This window comes from Mesoplodon bidens, assembly GCF_964165515.1.
Source record: "Mesoplodon bidens genome assembly, chromosome: 8".
Classification (NCBI taxonomy): domain Eukaryota; kingdom Metazoa; phylum Chordata; class Mammalia; order Artiodactyla; family Ziphiidae; genus Mesoplodon; species Mesoplodon bidens.
In genome coordinates this window covers 87,079,503-87,099,292 of record NC_138165.1, presented here as the reverse complement: position 1 = coordinate 87,099,292, position 19,790 = coordinate 87,079,503, and the positions used below count along the sequence as shown (strand labels likewise).

The window sequence follows — 19,790 nt, the reverse complement described above, 5'->3', positions numbered from 1 at the left end:
CATTACTCCTTTGGTAACCATAAGTTTGTTTTTGATATCTGTAAGTCTGTTTCTGTTTTGTAAATAAGTTAATTTGTATCATTTTTTAAAAATTAGATTCCACATATGAGTGATATCATATATTTGTCTTTCTCTGTCTGACTTACTTCACTTAGTATGATAATCTCTAGGTCAATCCATGTTGCTGCAAATGGCATTATTTCATTCTTTTTTATGGCTGAGTAATATTCCATTGATTGTATATATATGTACTACATCTTTATCCATTCCTCTGTCAATAGGCATTTAGGTTGCTTCCCTGTCTTGGCTATTGTAAATAGTGCTATTCTAAATAGTGCTGTAATGAACATTGGGGTGCATGTATCTTTTCAAATTATGGTTTTCTCCAGATGTATGCCCAGGAGTGGGATTGCTGGATCATATGGTAGTTTATTTTTAGTTTTTCAAGGAACCTCCATACTCTTCTCCATAGTGGTTATACCACTTTACACTCTCACTGAAGGGTTCCCTTTTCTCCACACCTTCTCCAGCATTTACTGTTTGCAGATTTTTTGATGATGACCATTCAGACCGGTGTGAGGTGATAACTCATTGTAGTTTTGATTTGCATTTCTCTAATAATTAGTAATGTTGAGCATCTTTTCATGTACTTTTTGCCCATCTGTATGTGTTCTTTGGAAAAATGTCTATTTAGATCTTCTGCCCATATTTTGATTGCATTGTTTGTTTGGTATTTTTGACGTAGAGCTGCATGACCTGTTTGTATATTTTGGAGATTAATCTCTTGTCGGTCACTTTGCAAATATTTTCTCCCATTCTGTGGCTTGTCTTTTCATTTTGTTTATGGTTTCCTTTGCTATGCAGAAGATTTTAAGTTTAATTAGGTCCCATTTGTTTATTTTTGTTTTTACTTTCATTACTCTAGGAGGTGGATTAAAAAAGATATTGCTGCAATTTATGTCAAAGTGTGTTCTGCCTATGTTTCTTTCTGAGTTTTACAGTGTCCAGCCTTACATTTACGTACTTGATCCATTTTGAGTTTATTTTTGTGTATGGTGTGGGAGAATGTTCTAATTTCACTCTTTTACATGTAGCTGTCCAGCTTTCCCAGTACCACTTATTGAAGAGATTGTCTTTTCTCCATTGTGTATTATTGCCTCCTTTATCACAGATTAACTGACCATAGGTGCATGGATTTATTTCTGGGCTTTCTGTCCTCTTCCATTGATCTATATTTCTGTTTTTGTGCCAGTACCATACTGTAGCTTTGTAGTATAGTCTGAAGTCAGGGAGTCTAATTCCTCTAGCTCCATTTTTCTTTCTCAGGATTGCTTTGGCTAGGGTTCACTCTTTAAAAATATAAATAAATAAAATAAATTATTTATTTATTTGTTTACTTGGCTGCACTGGGTCGTAGTTGCGGCATGCAGGATCTTCATTGCTGCATGCGGGATCTTTGCTGTGGCATACAGGGTCTTTTTTTAGTTGTGGCATGCAGCATCTTTAGTTGCAGCAAGTGGAATCATAGCTGTGGCAAGTGGGATCTAGTTCCCTGACCAGGGATCGCACCTGGGCCCCCTCCATTGGGAGCACAGACTCTTAACCTCTGGACCACCAGGGAAGTCCCTAGGGTTTGTTCTTGATGTTAAACATTCCATGGGTTTGGACAAATGTATAATGACATGTTCATCATTACAATATCATACAGAATATTTTCACTGTCCTAAAAATCCTCTGTGCTCCACCTATTCATCTCTGCTTCCTACCAGTAATTACTTTTCTTGAGATCATATACTAGAAGAAAATGTTTTAAGGATAACATGAGCCAAGGGGTTTACAAACATTACATTTAGCTTCACAACAATCCTCTGCAGCATCCCTATTTCACAGTAGAGTAATATGCAATCTGAGATAAGCAACTTGCCCAGGGTTGTACAAATAGTATTTGGTAGAGTAGATAGAGCCCATTCACTCTTCTGTAGTAGCTGTTTATTTAACATACTCTCTGTCTCTTTCTCCCCAAGTTCCTCCCTCTGTCTTCCCCTCCCTACCCCTGCTCATCTTCTTTTCAAGATCAAAATTCAAAATAATTGGAACAGTGGATAATTAGCTCATGAACAGACACATGACTTATCTTCATTGCACTATCAGCTCCTGACTTATGTTTATTTATCTATTGTCTGCTTCCACAGACAAGCTCCACAGGGTCAAAAGACACATTTTGTTCATTTTTGTCTACAGCACCTGGAAAAGTGTCTGGCATGTAGGCAAATATAAGGCTTCCCCAAAATATCTGCTGAATAAATGAATGAATGGATAAGCAGATGAATGGAACAGAAAGTCTAGAAATAGGTCCAGATATATTGGGTTGGCCAAAAGGTTCGTTCAGTTTTTTCCATAAGATGGCTCTAGTAGCATTTAGTTGTATTTAACTTTATTTGAAACAATTTTGTTAGACTGTGACAGATTTCATATCAGTGTGTATTTAAAAAAAGACATCAAGGGCTTCCCTGGTGGCGCAGTGGTTAAGAATCTGCCTGCCAATGCAGGGGACACAGGTTCGAGCCCTGGTCTGGGAAGATCCCACATACCGCGGAGCAAGTAAGCCCGTGAGCCACAACGACTGAGCCTGCGCGTCTGGAGCCTGTGCTCCGCAACGAGAGGCCGCGAGAGTGAGAGGCCCGCGCACCGCGATGAAGAGTGGCCCCTGCTTGCCGCAACTAGAGAAAGCCCTCGCACAGAAACGAAGACCCAACACAGCCAAAAATAAATAAAATTAAAAAAAATAATAATAATAATAAATAAAAAATAAAAAAAGACATCAAAATTGGTGAATTTTTTGCAGCCATTTTAATATTGAAGATGGAAGAAAACAACATTTTCGGCATATTATGCTTTATTATTTCATGAAAGGTAAAAACACAACTGAAACGCAAAAACAAAAGATTTGTGCAGTGTATGGAGAAGGTGCTGTGACTGATCAAACATGTCAAAAGTGGTTTGCGAAATTTCGTGCTGGAGATTTCTCACTGGACTATGCTCCATGGTTGGGTAGACCAGTTGAAGTTGATAGCGATCAAATGGAGACATTAATTGAGAATAATAAATGTTATGCCACGTGGGAGATAGCCAACATACTCAAAACATCCAAATCAAGTGCTGAAAATCATTTGCATCAGCTTGCTTATGGTAATTGCTCTGATGTTTGGGTTCCACATAAGTTAAATGATAAAAACCTTCTTGATCATATTTCTGCTTGTGATTCTCCACTGAAATATAATGAAAACATTCCATTTTTAAAACAAATTATGATGGGCAATGAAAATGTATTATGCCATTTATATATTGTATTATACTGTACAATAATATAGAACATGAGATCGTGGGGCCAGTGAAATGAACCACCACCAACCACACCAAGGCTGGTTTTCATCCAAAGAAGGTGATGTTGTGTATACAGTGGGATTGGAAAGGAGTCATCTATAATGACCTCCTCCCAGAAAAACAAACGATTAATTCCAACAAGTACTGCTCCTAATTAGACTAACTGAAAGCAGCATTCGAGGAAAAGCGTCCGGAATTAGTCAACAAAAAAATACATAATCTTCCATCAGGATAACACAAGACCGCGTGTTTCTTTGATGACCAGGCAAAAACTGCCACAGCTTGGCTGGGAAGTTCTGATTCATCCGCCGTATTCACCAGATATTACACCTTTGGATTTCCATTTATTTAAGTCTTTACAAAATTCTCTTAATGGAAAAAATTTCAATTCCCTGGAAGACTGTGAAAGGCACCTGGAACAGTTCTTTGCTCAAAAAGATAAAAAGTTTTGGGAAGATGGAATTATGAAGTTGCCTGAAAAATGGCAGAAGGTAGTGGAACAAAAGGGTGAATACATTGTTCAATAAGGTTCCTGGCGAAAATGAAAAATGTGTCATTTATTTTTACTTAAAAACAGAAGGCACGTTTTGGCCAATCCAGTAATACATAGGGAATGCAAATGATAGAAGTGGCATTTTAAATCAGTAGAACAAATGGATTATTCAATAAAATGTTGCTGGGAAAAATGGTTAGTCACCTGGAAAAAAGATGTATCACTATACCAAAATAAGTTTCAGAGAGATCAAAGATTTATATATAAAAAAATGAATGGAAAAAAGCATCTGGACAGGCTGACGAGCCCCAAGACCAAGTAATTCCAGCAGTGTGCACTGGGCAAACCTCTCTTTTGAGCATGAAGTGCTATTTGGGCATTTTGCCAATTGGTTCTGAGGTAGGAGATAGATGGGCCCCTGGGCCGGACAGCTGGTGTTTGTCAAGTGGAGTAAAACTGAAGCTTTGTTCTCACTCCAAGGGCAAAGCTACTGGCAGAAGCTTAGCTCTACTGAAGTAAAGAGATAAGATACCCTCTCCTGAGGTCAAGGAAAACTTCCCTGTCTGCACATGTGTAGGAAGGCTCCTTGGGGGTCAAAGAGGGAGGGGGTGCTACCCCATAATAAGTGTGGACATACATCCACAGGCCTGGGCGATGGAATCCATCTTAGCAAAAATTACGCACACATGTTGGGGAGGGTCCTAGGACCAGTCAGGTGTGAAAACAGAAACAAGATAATGGCCAAACGTAAACAAAAAGCCAGAGGGACTATCCTATATAAGGGATTTAAATCACCTCTTTACTGTGCTCCTCCTCATAGGGGGGATGCCCATACCCCTTCTCTCTGGGTGTGTATTTCTGCCTTGCTTCTGTCTTAAATAAACAAACTGTTTCTCTGTGTGCTCTGCCATGTGTTGTGCCTGTTTTTTGTTTTGTTTTGTTTTGTTTTTTTACAGTGTTTGCCTCCTTGGAACATTCTTGCTTTCAAATAGGGGAAGGAGCCAGGGCCACTTTGCTTCTAGCCTCTAGCCCCTGATGGTCTAGTGGCTAGGATTCCTGGCTTTCATCAGGCTACCCAAGTTCAATTCCTGGGTAGGGAACTAAGATCTCTCTTCAGGACCGCTCACTGCTCTCTCTCCGAGATCAGTTCTGATGTGTGTCTGCCAGTTGCCGGCATCCAAAATAAAGAAAAGTTTCCTTACCACCAGCCTTGCCTCTTTAATGGCTTTTGAGCAGCAAACAGCTAGACCCCACTTTCGGTTACAAGAGGACATATACACTTCTAATGAGCTGTATACAAAATAGATATAAAAAGCACAGCAACCCTAGAATATAAGTTTTATAATCCCCTTTACATTTAAGTGATGATTTATTGTTTAAAAATGTGTACAACTAATATTTTTATTATGAGTATGGCCTAGAGGAAAACAAGTTAAAAGTAGGTCAGTGTTCAAAGCAAGGTTTAAACAAATCTATTTTTAATCCTGACAATTAGATTTTCTATAAAAATTATGTTCGTTAAAATACTTAAATTGCTTTTTTTTAAGAAAAATGTTATGAAACATAAAACATCAACTAGTTTTGAAACTATTGTCCTCTGTAAGGAAAAAAAATTCAGACAAATTTAGAAAAACAAATTCCAGATTAAGTTTTCTTAATGTGTCATCAAGATATTCTTCAAATCAAATAGCAAATAATAAAATAATAGTTCCCAATCACTCAGTTTTTGCACATTTATAAACAAATACCTAGTGGCTACAGTTAGAGAAGCTGGCATTTTCATCAGTAAATAACACTTATTAACATGTATCAGAGGAGAAGCATAAGCAGTCCCTATCTTCAAACATTTACCCTCTAATTAAGAGGCATGACATACACAGACAACAGTTGTTAAACACAGAAGGTAGTGTATCTTTGTATAATATAAAATAAGTACTATAAGAGTCAGAGAGGGAGTGCGAAATCTGGTTAGAAGCTGTTTATTCCTTCACATACTCCAATGTGTTACTCCAAGGATATTGATATTTCAGTTGGGGAACTAGGGGTAATTTATTTTCTTTTTTGAACTTGAAGGGTTTTTTAAAATGTTTTTTTAAAAGTTGCTCTTCCTTTTTTGTACTCCAAAATAGGGATATTTCTGGGAATTTCCTGGTGGTCCAGTCGTTAGGACTTTGTACTTTCACTGCCAAGGGCGCAGGTTCAATCGCTGGTCGGGGAACTAAGAGCCTGCAAGCGCAATGCGTGGCCAAAAAAAAAAAAAAATGGTGTGTGTGTGGGGATATTTCTCAATGATAACAATAATAATTACTATTTATTGAGTGCTTATTATAATCTTGTCATTGCTCTAACCATTTGACCCCCATTATCTGAAAAAATCCTCACAACAACGCCATGATATGAAACTTCTTCATTTACAAGTGAATAAATGGAGGTTCAGAGAGCTTATGTTGTAGCTATGAAGTCTGTACCTCCTAGTAGTTGGCCTGTTCCAATCAGTCTGTTGTGTACAAAGGGACCTTCAGAATATTCAGATGTAGTTTCCCAACATTTGGCAGATTCCAGCTGAGCCCCGCCCTTGCCTCACCTTCCCTTTTCTTTGTCTTTTAATTATGAGATAATCTCTTAACTTTAGCTCACTTCTTGGCTCTATTTTCCTTAACTTTCCTGTTGTCTGACATGTGACCCTGTGACACTGCCCTATTCATCATCATAGCTGGATGAATGTTAAAGCTTCCAAAGAGTTGGACAGCTCTGTCCCTTCACGGTCTGGAATCCTGTGTTCTCCTTTGAAGAAAGAGTGCTCTGCCCTCACAAAGGTAGAGAAAGCTTAAAGTCAAACATTCACAGAGATTGCTTATACTAGACCAGAACATTTAGCCAGAATTAATACTTAATGTTAGAATCTGAACAAATAAACTCATTTGCACCTTAGCTTTTATTGGTATTAGTTTAAAACATCCCTAATGTTGATTACAAACTCCTTGGAATGAAAGACAAGCAAGGGCAACATTTTCTTAAAAAATATTAATCAAGTGTCTTTGCTTTCTCTAAAATGGGAAGAACGCGCTATTGAAAGAAATGAACAGAGAAGAGAGTTAAAGCTAACACTGGTAACCCTTCCTCACCCTGGGGGAAAACCACAACACAAGGATCTAAAGTGTCCAATAAAGATATTGGCATAAATATTGGGACCTAGAATGAGCAACTGCTGCAAATCCTTTTTTGAATAAATGACAGCTAACTAAATCTGTAGGATGGGTCAGGTTCTATGGGTTTTATTTGTTTCCCTGGCAATTCGGGAAGCATATGGCCTCTCCTAAGAGTTAAGGTAAGGAAAAATATTGAATAGTAGTAATGATGTTACTATATACTGGGCTCCTGTTGCTGCCAGACTGGATGCTTTACATATTTTGCCTTGTTTTAGCCTCACAATAACCCTGTGAGGTAGATCCTGTTAATATCTCCATTTTACAAATAAGGGAACAGAGACATGGAGAGATTTAGTAACTCAGAGAGACGTTTCCAACCTTGGTCTTGGTCTATGGAATTCTATAGCCCATGTTTTTCCCACTATTCCCTAAAAATAAAGTGGGAAAAAGAAGTAAATCAAGTTGGTCACCCGAAGTGTCACTTCCCTCCCTGGAGCTGCTCCTACATTTATCATACTCTGTCTTGTATTTTAAATCACCTCATACAAGTCTCATTTTCATAACTATATTTCAATCCCTTTAAAAGTAGGGATTTTATCTTGTATGACATTATATCCCCAATTTTAGGAGGAACACAATAGGTATTTAAGAGATAAGAGAATGAATGAATGAATGAGTGAATGAATGAATTTCACTCTCCTAGGCTTTAAGAACTAAAAGAGTACTTTTTTCTCTTACCATATCAAATCTAAATTCCCTCGTGTAATTTTTTTTTTTTTTTTTTTTTTTGCCACTCTGTGTGGCTTGTGGGATCTTAGCTCCCTGACCTGGGACTGAACCCTGGGCCTTGGCAGTGAAAGCATGGAGTCCTAGCCACTGGACCGCCACGGAATTCCCTCCCTGGTGTGATATTTAATAATAATAAAAAAATTGGCCAATAATAACTGAATAGTTCCTAATTTTGTTTTACGCTCTTCTAGATCCAAGTTCAAGATATATGCATCAACTGGATAGGGCCCTGACTATTCTGGCCCTGATTGACCTTTCAGTTAATAATAGCATGACTTGTAGAACTCTCAGGTAAAAGATGTGACTTATTCCTGCCAGGGAGATATAAATGGCTCAAAGAATTTGTGAAATTCTGGGTAATTTGCCTGAATTATCTCGGTAGTTTGTTTAACCTTTCATTTCATTTTAGCCCAGATCATTCTACATTCAGAAACATATTTGTTCTTATTTCACAAAAGGAAACATAGTAACTTTACAACAGACAAATCTGGTGGACACCATCTTAATGAAATTAAGAAATTAAAACTAAGGTGGTTCAAATTTACCTCCCCAAGAACGGGATGATCTAGCATGAGGGGCAGTCCGATGCGATGTACTGAGAGGGACATCATGTTACTGAAGTACCAATTCTCCTGTGAGGAAACCTCAAAAAACCCAAACTAAGTTATTCCTACAAAATACCTGGCTTTTACTCCAAACAATGTCAACACTACGAATGGTAAAGTCAGAAGGAACTGTGCCAGGTTAAAGTATACTAGAGAGACATGGGAACAAAACTCCTAGACTGGATTTGTCAAAAGTTCAGAAACAGCCAAAGTAAAACCAGTTAATCACCAAAGCAGTAATTAGTAAAAGTTTATTGTGCACATACCAAAAAGACAGTTCTCGAACCAGGAGCATTCCAACCAAAATGGGGTATGTTGTTATAAGGCATCTCATATGGTTGTTACGGAATGTAAGTTTGTGTGCCCGACGCACAATGAAGCCAAACAAACCCAAAACTTCGGAGTTTGGAGCAGAGAAAGATTTATTGTCCTGCTCGGTTTCACCATTCCTGCCCGCAGAGGCACTGGCATCATCTCAACCCCTGGGCCCCAGAAGCTGCTGAGGATGACAGCTATGGACTACTGCCACATAGGTCAGAGGCTGCACTGAAATCATAGGCAACTTCACCAAGGCCAGCTTTGATGCCATCTCCAAGATCTACAGTTATCTCACCTCACCATCTCTAGAAAGAGATCCTGTTCACCAAGTCTTCCTATCAGGAATTCACTGATGTTCTAGCAAAGTGCAGAGGACCCAGACGACCCAGGCTCCAGCTGTGGCCACCACAGAGTATTTTTATATGAGAAAAGTAAAGTGAATTAAGCCTAATTTAAAAAAATCACTGCTGAGACATGTTAAGAATACAGAACCCTAGACCTCATCATCAGATATTCTGATTCAACAATCAGAATATTGTTGAAGTGCTGCTGTAGTGATACTCAGACCACACTGAGGCACACTGAAGTAGTGTTGTATTATTATCCTCACTTTTCAGAGGCTCAGCAAGACCATGCAGAAAAGGGTCTCATGGCTCCATACTAGCAGGTTACTTGATCAGCTAATTATCATCTTGAAAAAACAAGTTTGGTCCCATGAAGCAAGTAAATACCCTGGCACAGACGGCTAATGGTTGAGGTGGCTTAAGAAGGCTGGCAAGTCCAGAATTCTAGCAAGTCTACATGGAGTCCTGTGCTTCCCCGGCCAACTAATAATATTCACATGCTTCTGTATGGAATTAAAACTTTCTTTTTTTAAAACTTCTTTATGCTGCGTTCAGTTAGTTAGTTCTTGATTTCTAACACAAATATCTCTTTCACTTGTACCATTTCAGTCCCTTGATAACTGGCCTCGACTATTAGAATGGCCTTAATGTTTTGCTTTGCCTCCTTAGAAATCCATTCTGCAAACTCTTTAGAGTTCAAAAACTTTCACAGATTTCCTATTACCAAAAAACCAAATCCATAAATTTCAAAAGCTCAGACTTCATTAAATTGAAATGTAGATTCTTAAACAGTATTTGATGACTTGAGGTGAAAGGAAATGGCAAGACATGAATTCAAATAAAATACTATTGGAAAACTGAACTAAAGTTTTTTATTTGCATACTGAATATATTTTAATTTTTTCCAGGAAGTGGCTACTAATTTTTGCAAGAAAAAAATGATAATGCCACACTTCTTTGAAAATAGTATTTGCATAGTCATATATATGAAGTAAATCAATCTCCAGTGTTAGAAAATAAACTTCATGGAACAGTATGGAAGTTCCTTTAAAAACTAAAAGTAGAACTGCCATATGATCCAGCAATCCCACTCCTAGGCATATACCCGGAGAAAATCATAATTAGAAGAGATTCGTGCACCCCAACGTTCATTGCAGCACTGTTTACAATAGCCAAGACATGGAAACAACCTAAATGACCATCGACAGAAGAATGGATAAAGGTGATGCAGTACATATATACAATGGAATATTACTCAGCCATAAAGAAAGAATGACATAATGCCATTTGCAGCAATATGGATGGACCTAGAGATTATCATACTAAGTGAAGTCAAAGACAAATATCATATGATATCACATATATGTGGAATCTAAAAAAACGGTACAAATGAACTTATTTACAAAACAGAAATAGAGTCACAGATGTAGAAAACAAACTTACCAGGGGGAAAGGGGAAAGGAAGGATAAATTGGGAGATTGGGGTTGACATATACACACCACTATATATAAAATAGATAACTAAAGAGAACCTGCTGTATAGCACAGGGAACTCTACTCAATACTCTGTAATTACCTATATGGGAAATGAATCTAAAAAAAGAGTGGACATGTATATGTATAACTGATTCACTTTGCTATACAGCAGAAACTAACACAACATTGTAAATCAACTATACTCCAATACAATTTTTTTTAAAATGGAGTACAAGCTATACAACTTTTGAATTGGTATGTTTTTCACCTGAAACTAATATTGTAAATCAACTATACTTCAATTTTAAAAAATAAAGAACTCCCCCCCCAAAAAAAAAAGGAAAAGAAAAGAAACTTCATGTAAGTTTGTGCGTTTGTGTTTGGGTCCATTTTTGAGGCTCCATAGCTTAAACTCGTTCCTCAAAGCGGTTCAGAATTCTGAAAAGAGCAGAGTTACCAGACCCTTATCACTCTGTCATGCAGCAACCATTGCAACATCTCTGAGCTTTCCCAAGCAGCATGCCTTGCTCCTTTTCCATACCATATACAGAAAGGTATTCATCCCACTGGCAACATGCAGATCCTACCCAATCAGCGGGTGACAGAAGTCCCTTTGTTCTCTGGCTATAAAAACAGACAAGCAGGGTATATGCCCAGTAGTGGGATTGCTGGCTTGGATCAGCTCGCTGCTTTGTGACCACCTAGAGGGGTGGGATAGGGAGGGTGGGAGGGACGGAGACGCAAGAGGGAGGGGATATATGTATATGTATAGCTGATTCACTTTGTTATAAAGCAGAAACTAACACACCATTGTAAAACAGTTATACTCCAATAAAGATGTTAAAACAAACAAACAAACAAACCAGACAAGCAGCCCATGCTCAGGGTCGGCTTTCGCTGGCCACCAGGAAGTCGGCCAGCTGTTCTTGCAGCGACCCTTCTCTTTAATAAACTTTTATCTTCCTCAAAAAAAAAAAAAAAAAAAAAAGCTTAAAACGCCGCAGGGAAAAGTTGAACCGTCTTGCGTTTAGAATCTTTCCATTGGTAAGATTCTAGAGAGGGGCGTGTCCCAACGCTCGGCGACACGCCACCCGCTGGACCGCAGGGGATCGCGGCTCGGGGCTCCGGAAGGGCGCCCAGGGCGCATTTACCAGGGCGGCTGCGCGACGTTTTTCCGGCGGGACTGCACTGAGGAAGGTCCTGGGGACAGTCTGCTGGCCCGGCGCCTGGCCTTGCGCGCTCGGAGTCACCGAGAAGACGAGTCCGTCGCCCCTGCCGCCCCTCGCTGTCCCAGCCATGGCCACACGCCTCCTCCGCGGGGCCCTACGCTTGTGGAGCGGCCGCTGTGCGCCGAGCGTCCCGCCGGCCTCGAGGTGAGTGCCCGCCCCGCTCCAGCTGCGCCGGCCGGGAGGCTGCAGGGCCGGGCCGCGACAAGCACACCGCTCCGGGGGGCTGGGAACCAGCCGGCGCGCGCTCGAGGGTCCGGCTGCATCGGCCCCCGGGACTTGGGCTGAGCTGTTGGGGCGAGAGAGGGTGGGAGAAGGGGATGGGCCTCGCCCCTTGGCTCCCAGAACCTGGGTCGGACCCACTGGGGCGAGCGCGGGGGCGCCGGCCTAGCAGCTTCAACGCGGGGACAGACGAAGGGGGAGTGCGTCCCTAAATTCTCCCTCTCTGGCCCCAATCCAACCCGTCTGGTTCTGAGGGCTGCGGTGGGCACCGCGAGTCTGCATTTCGAAGAGTTCCTGCGAGGCGAGGGAGGGGAGTCACCCCTTGGCCACAGTTGCACGAGTTCGAGCTACGACCTTTGGCCCAGTTAGATCTGTGGCAAAAAGGCACCGCCCCATAGTGAACTTGGGAGCTGGACTTCCACCACCTCCCGGATCTTGAGAAAAGCAGTTGCAGCGACGCTGACCTAGAGAAGTGCCATGGAGAAGGCATCGTGGAATAAGAAAGACCTGGCGACGGCCCGTTAGACAATGAAATTAACTTGAGATTTAACAAATCCTTTAAGTAAATGCAGAGGAGTTAATGGAGAGAGTTTCTAAGTGGCTCAGTGACATTAAGGTAGTGTTTATAAAATCAAAAGCTTCCTGTACCGTCTGACACCTCAAATACAGTCATTGGGTAAACAAACTGGAAGCACCGAGGATTCCCTATTTAATGAGAGTGACAGGATGGATAAGTTAGCTCATGGCGGCCTTATGGTAACTCTAAGATGCTATGGGAGCGGGAAACAAAACTGCTGCTCGTGAGGAGGGCTGGGAAGGCTTCACCGAGGAGTGACTTTACATTCGGATACACATACTTTTCTAAGCTCTTCCCCGAACTTCATAAGACAGTGATACTCAATTTTTTTTGGTATCAGGACTCCTTTGTGCTATTAAAATTAGAGGACCTCCAAGATCTTTTGTTTATGTGAGTTTTATTTATGGACATTGATGTCAATAGACATCTACAAAACTGAGAGATTTTACAAATATTTAGTTTACGTAAAAGTAACTCATTACATGTTAACATAAATAACATCTTTATGAAAAATAACTTTTCCAAAAAAAAAAAAGTGAGATGAGTGACATTGTTTTACATTTTTGTAGATCCCTTAATGTCTGGCTTAATAGAAGACAGTCTGATTTTCATACCTGCTTCTTCATTGTCAATTGTGATAAGTTATTTTGGTTGAAGTATAGGAAGAATATTGGAAAAAGGAGGACCTGAGGGACCCTCTGAATAGGTCAGAGACTCTAGTTTTATTATAACAGGCTTCTTAAACTTTAATGTGCATATGAATCACTTAGGAATGTTATTAAAATACAGTCAACCGTTGAACAGCATGTATTTGAATCGTGAGTGTCCACTTACATGGGAATTTTTTTCCATCGTAAATACTACAGTACTATACAATCCATGGTTGGTTGAATCTGAGGATGCAGAGCCGTGCTCTGGAGGAAGCACAAATATGGAGGGCTGACGGTGGGGTATACATGGATTTTTCAACTGCATGGAGGTTGGGCGTCCCTAACCCCTGTGTGTTTCAAGTGTTAAATGTGCAGACTGATTCATTTGGCCTGGGATGAGGCCCGAAATTGTGTATTTATAACCAGCTCCCTACCTGAAGGTGCTGGCAGAGACTGTCTCCCTTTTATAATGTAAATGAGGCTTTAAAAATAATGATAATAATAATAATTAGAGCCTAGCCTGTCAGATGAGTAGCAGTTTAATGCTTTAGGAAAACAATGGACAATTTATCCAGTACAGATTTCCTGGTTTTTATGGGGAGAGAAAGGGCTGATTTATTTTGTACGGGTTCCTTAGTCTTGGCAAAAAATGGGTATTCCAACATACTTACTGCCAAGTGTTTTGATTTTCTTCCCTCTACATGTTCTCTCTTGAACACTTTTGACAGATCTGAAAATCTCTGTTCTTTCTGGCACTTCTTTCACTTTCCTGTGTCTTGGTGTGTTTTACTTAGAAATGTTCCACAGATTTCTTTAATGTTACATGGGATATAAAATTTTAAGATCCAGGCAGACTTGGATATAAGTTCCACTCTATTATTTACTAATTATGTTGACAAATGATTCAGTGTCTTAGATCTCCAGTTCCCTAGTCTCAGCATACTTTTTCCTTGAGGAAAAATCCCAAGTATGGACCAGTGTGTGCATTATAAAGAAATTGGAACGAGTCATTTCAATATAGGATGAAGTAGATTTTAGTCTGTTTTACTGTAACATTACAGTGGTGTGCAAGGCCTTTGCTTACTGTTGTATCCCAAGTTACCCGAATGGTTCCTAGTACATATTAGGCACTCAGAAAGTATTTGTTGGCTAAATGAATAAATAAGTTATTAAAAATTATGATTTGACTGACAGAGTAGCAAACAGGAAAAATGTGAAGATAAAAGGCAGACCAGGTATAAAAAATGTAATATTAAAAGTTCTCGGCTAAAGGTTACCACTTGAAAGACATTTCAGATTGTATTAACAAATAAAACTCAACCAAAAGTTGTATATAAAAGATAAGCCTAAAGCAAAATGACACAAAATACATATTAAGTGTATTAATCGGCTCAGGCTTCCATACCCAAATACTATAGACTGGATGGTTTAACAACAGAAATCTATTCCTCATAATGCTAGTGGCTGGATAGCCCAAGAACAAGGTGCTGACCAGTTCATTTGCTGGTGAGAGCTCTCTTCCTGGCTTGTAGATGGCCCCGTTCTCCCTATGTCCTCACTAGGCCTTTCCTTGTTGTGTGCACACAGAGCTATATCTCTCTCTTCCCCTTCTCATAAAGTAAGCCAAGCCTCTCGGTTTAGGACTCCACACTTATGACCTCATTTAACTGTAATTACCTCCTCAAAGCCATATCTCCAAATACCATTACATTGGGAGTTTGAGCTTCAACATGAATTGGGTTGGAGGAGGGGGTGGGCACAATTCAGTCCATTGCATTAAGGACAGATATATAAACTGGAAAAAAATCCATTTCAGGGGAAAAAAGATTGAAATAGCCTAATTGCCAATAAACAAGACTGGGTCTTTTCTGGACTAAGAAGAAGAAGAGGAAGAGAAAGAAAAGGGAAGGAAAGGACAGGATAGGATCAGATCAGGTCAGGGTCCAAATAAGGAAGACAGAAACCCAAAACAATATGATGCAAAACAGAAAAACATCTTTTGGAGATATTTATATATATGATAAAACGTTTTTTTAGATGTGAGCTTAAAAATGTACAAAGTGGTACACAGAGTTTCAAAATCTTTTCAGGCGTACCCCCGGCCGGGGCAGGGGGCGATCTGAAGACCACTGAACAAAAGGAACTACAGAGCAGTCTCTTTTTAAGCTTAATATGGGGGGTGGGGGGGTGGGGAGAGGAAAGGTCAGTTTTCAAAGATTTTGAATAATTATGGACTAATCCCTACAGAGATTGTTGGGCACTTTGATTTTGCTTTACACCCAGATCGTAATGTGGCAATAAAAGTCAACACAGTTTGCATCCTATACACCTGCCATTTGAAATTGTATGATTCTGGATAAGCTATTAATGGGGGGGGGGTTACATTATTTTAAAAATTGTATATTACATGAAAACTTATCTATTGTACTACTTGAATTTTACATTATTTAATCGACCTCACCATACAGTACTATTCTACTTCAGCTCAAACATGTGACTAGTTCTAGGCATGACATCCTCTTTAGGGATTTGGAAGTGAAGACTGAGTTGAGTAAGGGTAAACTACTTCTTAGTCTCATCCAATCGAGATAGATCCTAAATTGCTGCTGCTCAAATTTGAACTGGTTTCTCAAATTTCAGACTCTTTCTTTCATGTTGTTCAGTGACTTTAATTTGGATGTGAAGAGTAACAATTCACTTAATTTTCTTATGTATGTATATTTTTAAGGTGTTCTCATTCTGGAGGGGAGGAACGTCTAGAAACTCCTTCTGCTAAAAAATTAACAGATATAGGAATTAGAAGAATCTTCTCTTCAGAACATGACATTTTCCGGGAAAGTGTAAGGAAGTTTTTTCAAGAAGAAGTGATTCCTCATCACGCAGAGTAAGTCGCACATTTTCTTTTAAAGTAATGCACGTTAGAAGTCCAAGAAGGACAATTTCCTAGAATGCTCTTCATTGTTCTCTAGAAAAAGTACTGTGTTCAGAGCTTTATTAACATTTTTACCACTCTTCAGTATAATATTGTAAGATTACAGGATTCTTAAACTAGTTCAAAGCTTCTTAAATGAGTTTTAAAATATACAATTAAAAAATATGTTGACCTAATTGACTGCCAGTTTTTTCTCCCACAAAAAATGGGTTTATGGTCCACAACCATGGTGATCTATGTGCAAGTCGCTGCTCAGCAAGGGAAGGAGAGCACTTTCATAGAGAGGAAAAGGAAGTTGGGAGGGCTAGAGTAAACAAAGAGTCCAGGGCTTTTCAATGACTGAGTCTTTGCTGGGAAAGAGGAATCTTTCTTTTTCTTGTTGGGCCCTGCTATTGTCACAGGGTGTGAGAGCACCCCCTTTTTAATTACCTTAAATTAAGAGACCAGTCCTGAACAAAATCATTCATAAATTCAAAATGTGGCCATTTAAATAATATGAAAAACATTTTTCTGATTTTAAAATGTTTGTTATTTGCAGATGGGAGAAAGCTGGAGAAGTGAGTAGGGAGCTTTGGGAAAAAGCTGGAAAACAAGGACTGCTTGGTGTCAATATTGCAGAGCGTCATGGTGGCATTGGGGGGGACTTGTACTCGTCAGCTGTTGTTTGGGAGGAGCAGTAAGTATGGAAGCATTTGAAGTTGAGTCTTGTTTCGTCAGTTCACTTTTCTGAGTGATGATTTTAAAATATTTCCTAATCTTATAAGATTGAAAATCCTCTTTTAAGTTGTTAAAATAGGTGCTTCATTTCTAATTGACCCATGTGTCTGTTTCATACATAAGAACAAATGAAGATTTCAGTTGATAAATGGGCAAAAGATTTGAACCAGCAATTCATCAAAAAAGAAATGAAAATAGGTTTTTTAAATGAAAAAAGTTTATCCTTACTACCAAGCAGATGCAAATTAAATTAATCTGGAGATATCATTTTGAGTACAAAAGTTAGTGAAAATGAAAACTCATAATAATCAAGGTTGCAGTGAAAGTGACACATTCATATACTCTTGGTGACGTTATATATTGGAACAATAAATGCCTTGGAGATTAAAAGCATGGATACATAAAAAATGAAAGTATTTCTGCTCTTAAATATTGGGTTGGCCAAAAAGTTTGCTTGGTTTTTTCCATAAGATGGCTCTAGTAGCACTTAGTTGTCTTCAACTTCATTCAAAACAATTTTCTTAGATTATATTGTGACAGCTGTCATATTAGCATGCATTGAAAAAAAGACATTAAAATTGGTGAATTTTTGTGTAGCCATTTTAATATTGAACATGGAAGAAAAGAAGCAACATTTTTGGCATATTATGCTTTATTAGTTCATGAAAGGTAGAAATGCAGCTGAAGAGCAAAAAACAAGATTGTGCAGTGTATAGAGAAGGTGTTGTGACTGATCGAATGTGTCAAAAGTGGTTTGCAAAGTTTCGTACTGGAGATTTCTCGCTGGACGATGCTCCACAGTCGGATAGACCAGTTGAAGTTGATAGCGATCAAATTGAGACATTAGTTGAGAACAATCAATGTTACACCACCTGGGAGATAGCTGACATACTCAAAACATCCAAATCAAGGGTTGAAAATCATTTGCACCAAATAGACTCATCCACCAGAGGACAGACAGCAGAAGCAAGAAGAACTACAATCCTGCAGCCTGTAGATCAAAAACCACATTCACAGAAAGATAGACAAGATGAAAAGGCAGAGGACTATATACCAGATGAAGGAACAAGATAAAACCCCAGATAAACAACTAAATGAAGTGGAGATAGGCAACCTTCCAGAAAAAGAATTCAGAATAATGATAGTGAAGATGATCCAGGACCTCAGAAAAAGAATGCAGGCAAAGATGGAGAATATGCAAGAAATGTTTAACAAACACCTAAAAGAATTAAAGAACAGACAAACAGAGATGAACAATACAATAACTGAAATGAAAACTACACTAGAAGGAATCAATAGCAGAATAACTGAGGCAGAAGAATGGAAAAGTGACCTGGAAGAAAAAATAGTGGAATTCACTGCTGCAGAACAGAATAAAGAAAAAAGAATGAAGAGAAATGAAGAGAGCTTAATAGACCTCTGGGACAACATTAAACGCAACAACATTTGCATTATAGGGGTCCCAGAAGGAGAAGAGAGAGAGAAAGGACCCAAGAAAATATTTGAAGAGATTATAGTTGAAAACTTCCCTAACATGGGAAAAGAAATAGCCACCCAAGTCCAGGAAGAGCAGAGTCCCACACAGGATAAACCCAAGTAGAAACATGCTGAGACACATAGTAATCAAATTGGCAAAAATTAAAGACAAAGAAAAATTATTGAAAGCAGCAAGAGAATAACGACAAATAACATACAAGGGAACTCCCATAAGGTTAACACTGATTTCTCAGCAGAAACTCTACAAGCCAGAAGGGAGTAGCATGATATACTTAAAGTGATGAAAGGGAAGAAGCTACAACCAAGATTACTCTACCCACCAAGGATCTCATTCAGATTCGATGGAGAAATCAAAAGCTTTACAGACAAGCAAAAGCTAAGAGAATTCAGCACCACCAAACCAGCTCTACAACAAATGCTAAAGGAACTTCTCTAAGTGGGAACCACAAGAGAGGAAAAGGACCTACAAAAAACAAACCCCAAACAATTAAGAAAATGGTAATAGGAACATACATATTGATAATTACCTTAAACGTGAATGGATTAAATGCTCCAACCAAAAGACACAGGCTTGCTGAATGGATACAAAAACAAGACCCATATATATGTTGTCTATAAGAGACCCACTTCAGGCCTAGAGACACCTACAGACTGAAAGTGAGGGAATGGAAAAAGATATTCCATGCAAATGGAAATCAAAAGAAAGCTGGCGTAGCAATACCCATATCAGATAAAATAGACTTTAAAACAAACACTAATACAAGGGACAAAGAAAGACACTACATAATGATCAAGGGATCAATCCAAGAAGAAGATATAACAGTTGTAAATATTTATGCACCCAACGTAAGAGCACCTCAATACATAAGGCAACTGCTAAGAGCTCTAAAATAGGAAATCGACAGTAACACAATACTAGTGGGGGACTTTAACACCTCACTTACACCAATGCACAGATCATCCAAACAGAAAAGTAATAAGGAAACACAAGCTTTAAGTGACACAACAGGCCAGATAGATTTGATATTTATAGGACATTCCATTAGAAAACAGCACATAACACTTTCTTCTCAAGTGCACATGGAACATTCTCCAGGATAAATCATATCTTGGTTCACAAATCAAGCCTCAGTAAATTTAAGAAAACTGAAATCATATCAAGCATCTATTCTGACCTCAACACTATGAGATTAGAAATCAATTACGTGGAAGAAAACATAAAAAGCACAAACACGTGGAGGCTAAACAATACGTTACTAAATATCCAAGAGATCACTGAAGAAATCAAAGAGGAAATCAAAGAATACCTAGAGACAAATGACAATGAAAACATGAGGATCAAAAACCTATGGGATGCAGCAAAAGCAGTTCTAAGAGGGAAGTTTATAGCAATACAGTCCTACCTCAAGAA

The 19,790-nt window shown here is 39.0% G+C and overlaps 1 protein-coding gene across 1 annotated transcript in view; it reads left to right on the top strand.

Annotated features, from left to right (window-relative positions):
* The first annotated feature begins 11,645 nt into the window (after positions 1-11,645).
* ACADL (acyl-CoA dehydrogenase long chain) overlaps positions 11,646-19,790 on the top strand; it is a 46,627-nt gene continuing 38,482 nt past the window's right edge. The window contains exons 1-3 of the mRNA XM_081242607.1: positions 11,646-11,931; positions 15,962-16,117; positions 16,704-16,841. Coding sequence (XP_081098733.1) covers positions 11,855-11,931; positions 15,962-16,117; positions 16,704-16,841 — 371 coding nt within the window. The 5' untranslated portion in view covers positions 11,646-11,854. The remainder of the gene's footprint in view (positions 11,932-15,961; positions 16,118-16,703; positions 16,842-19,790) is intronic.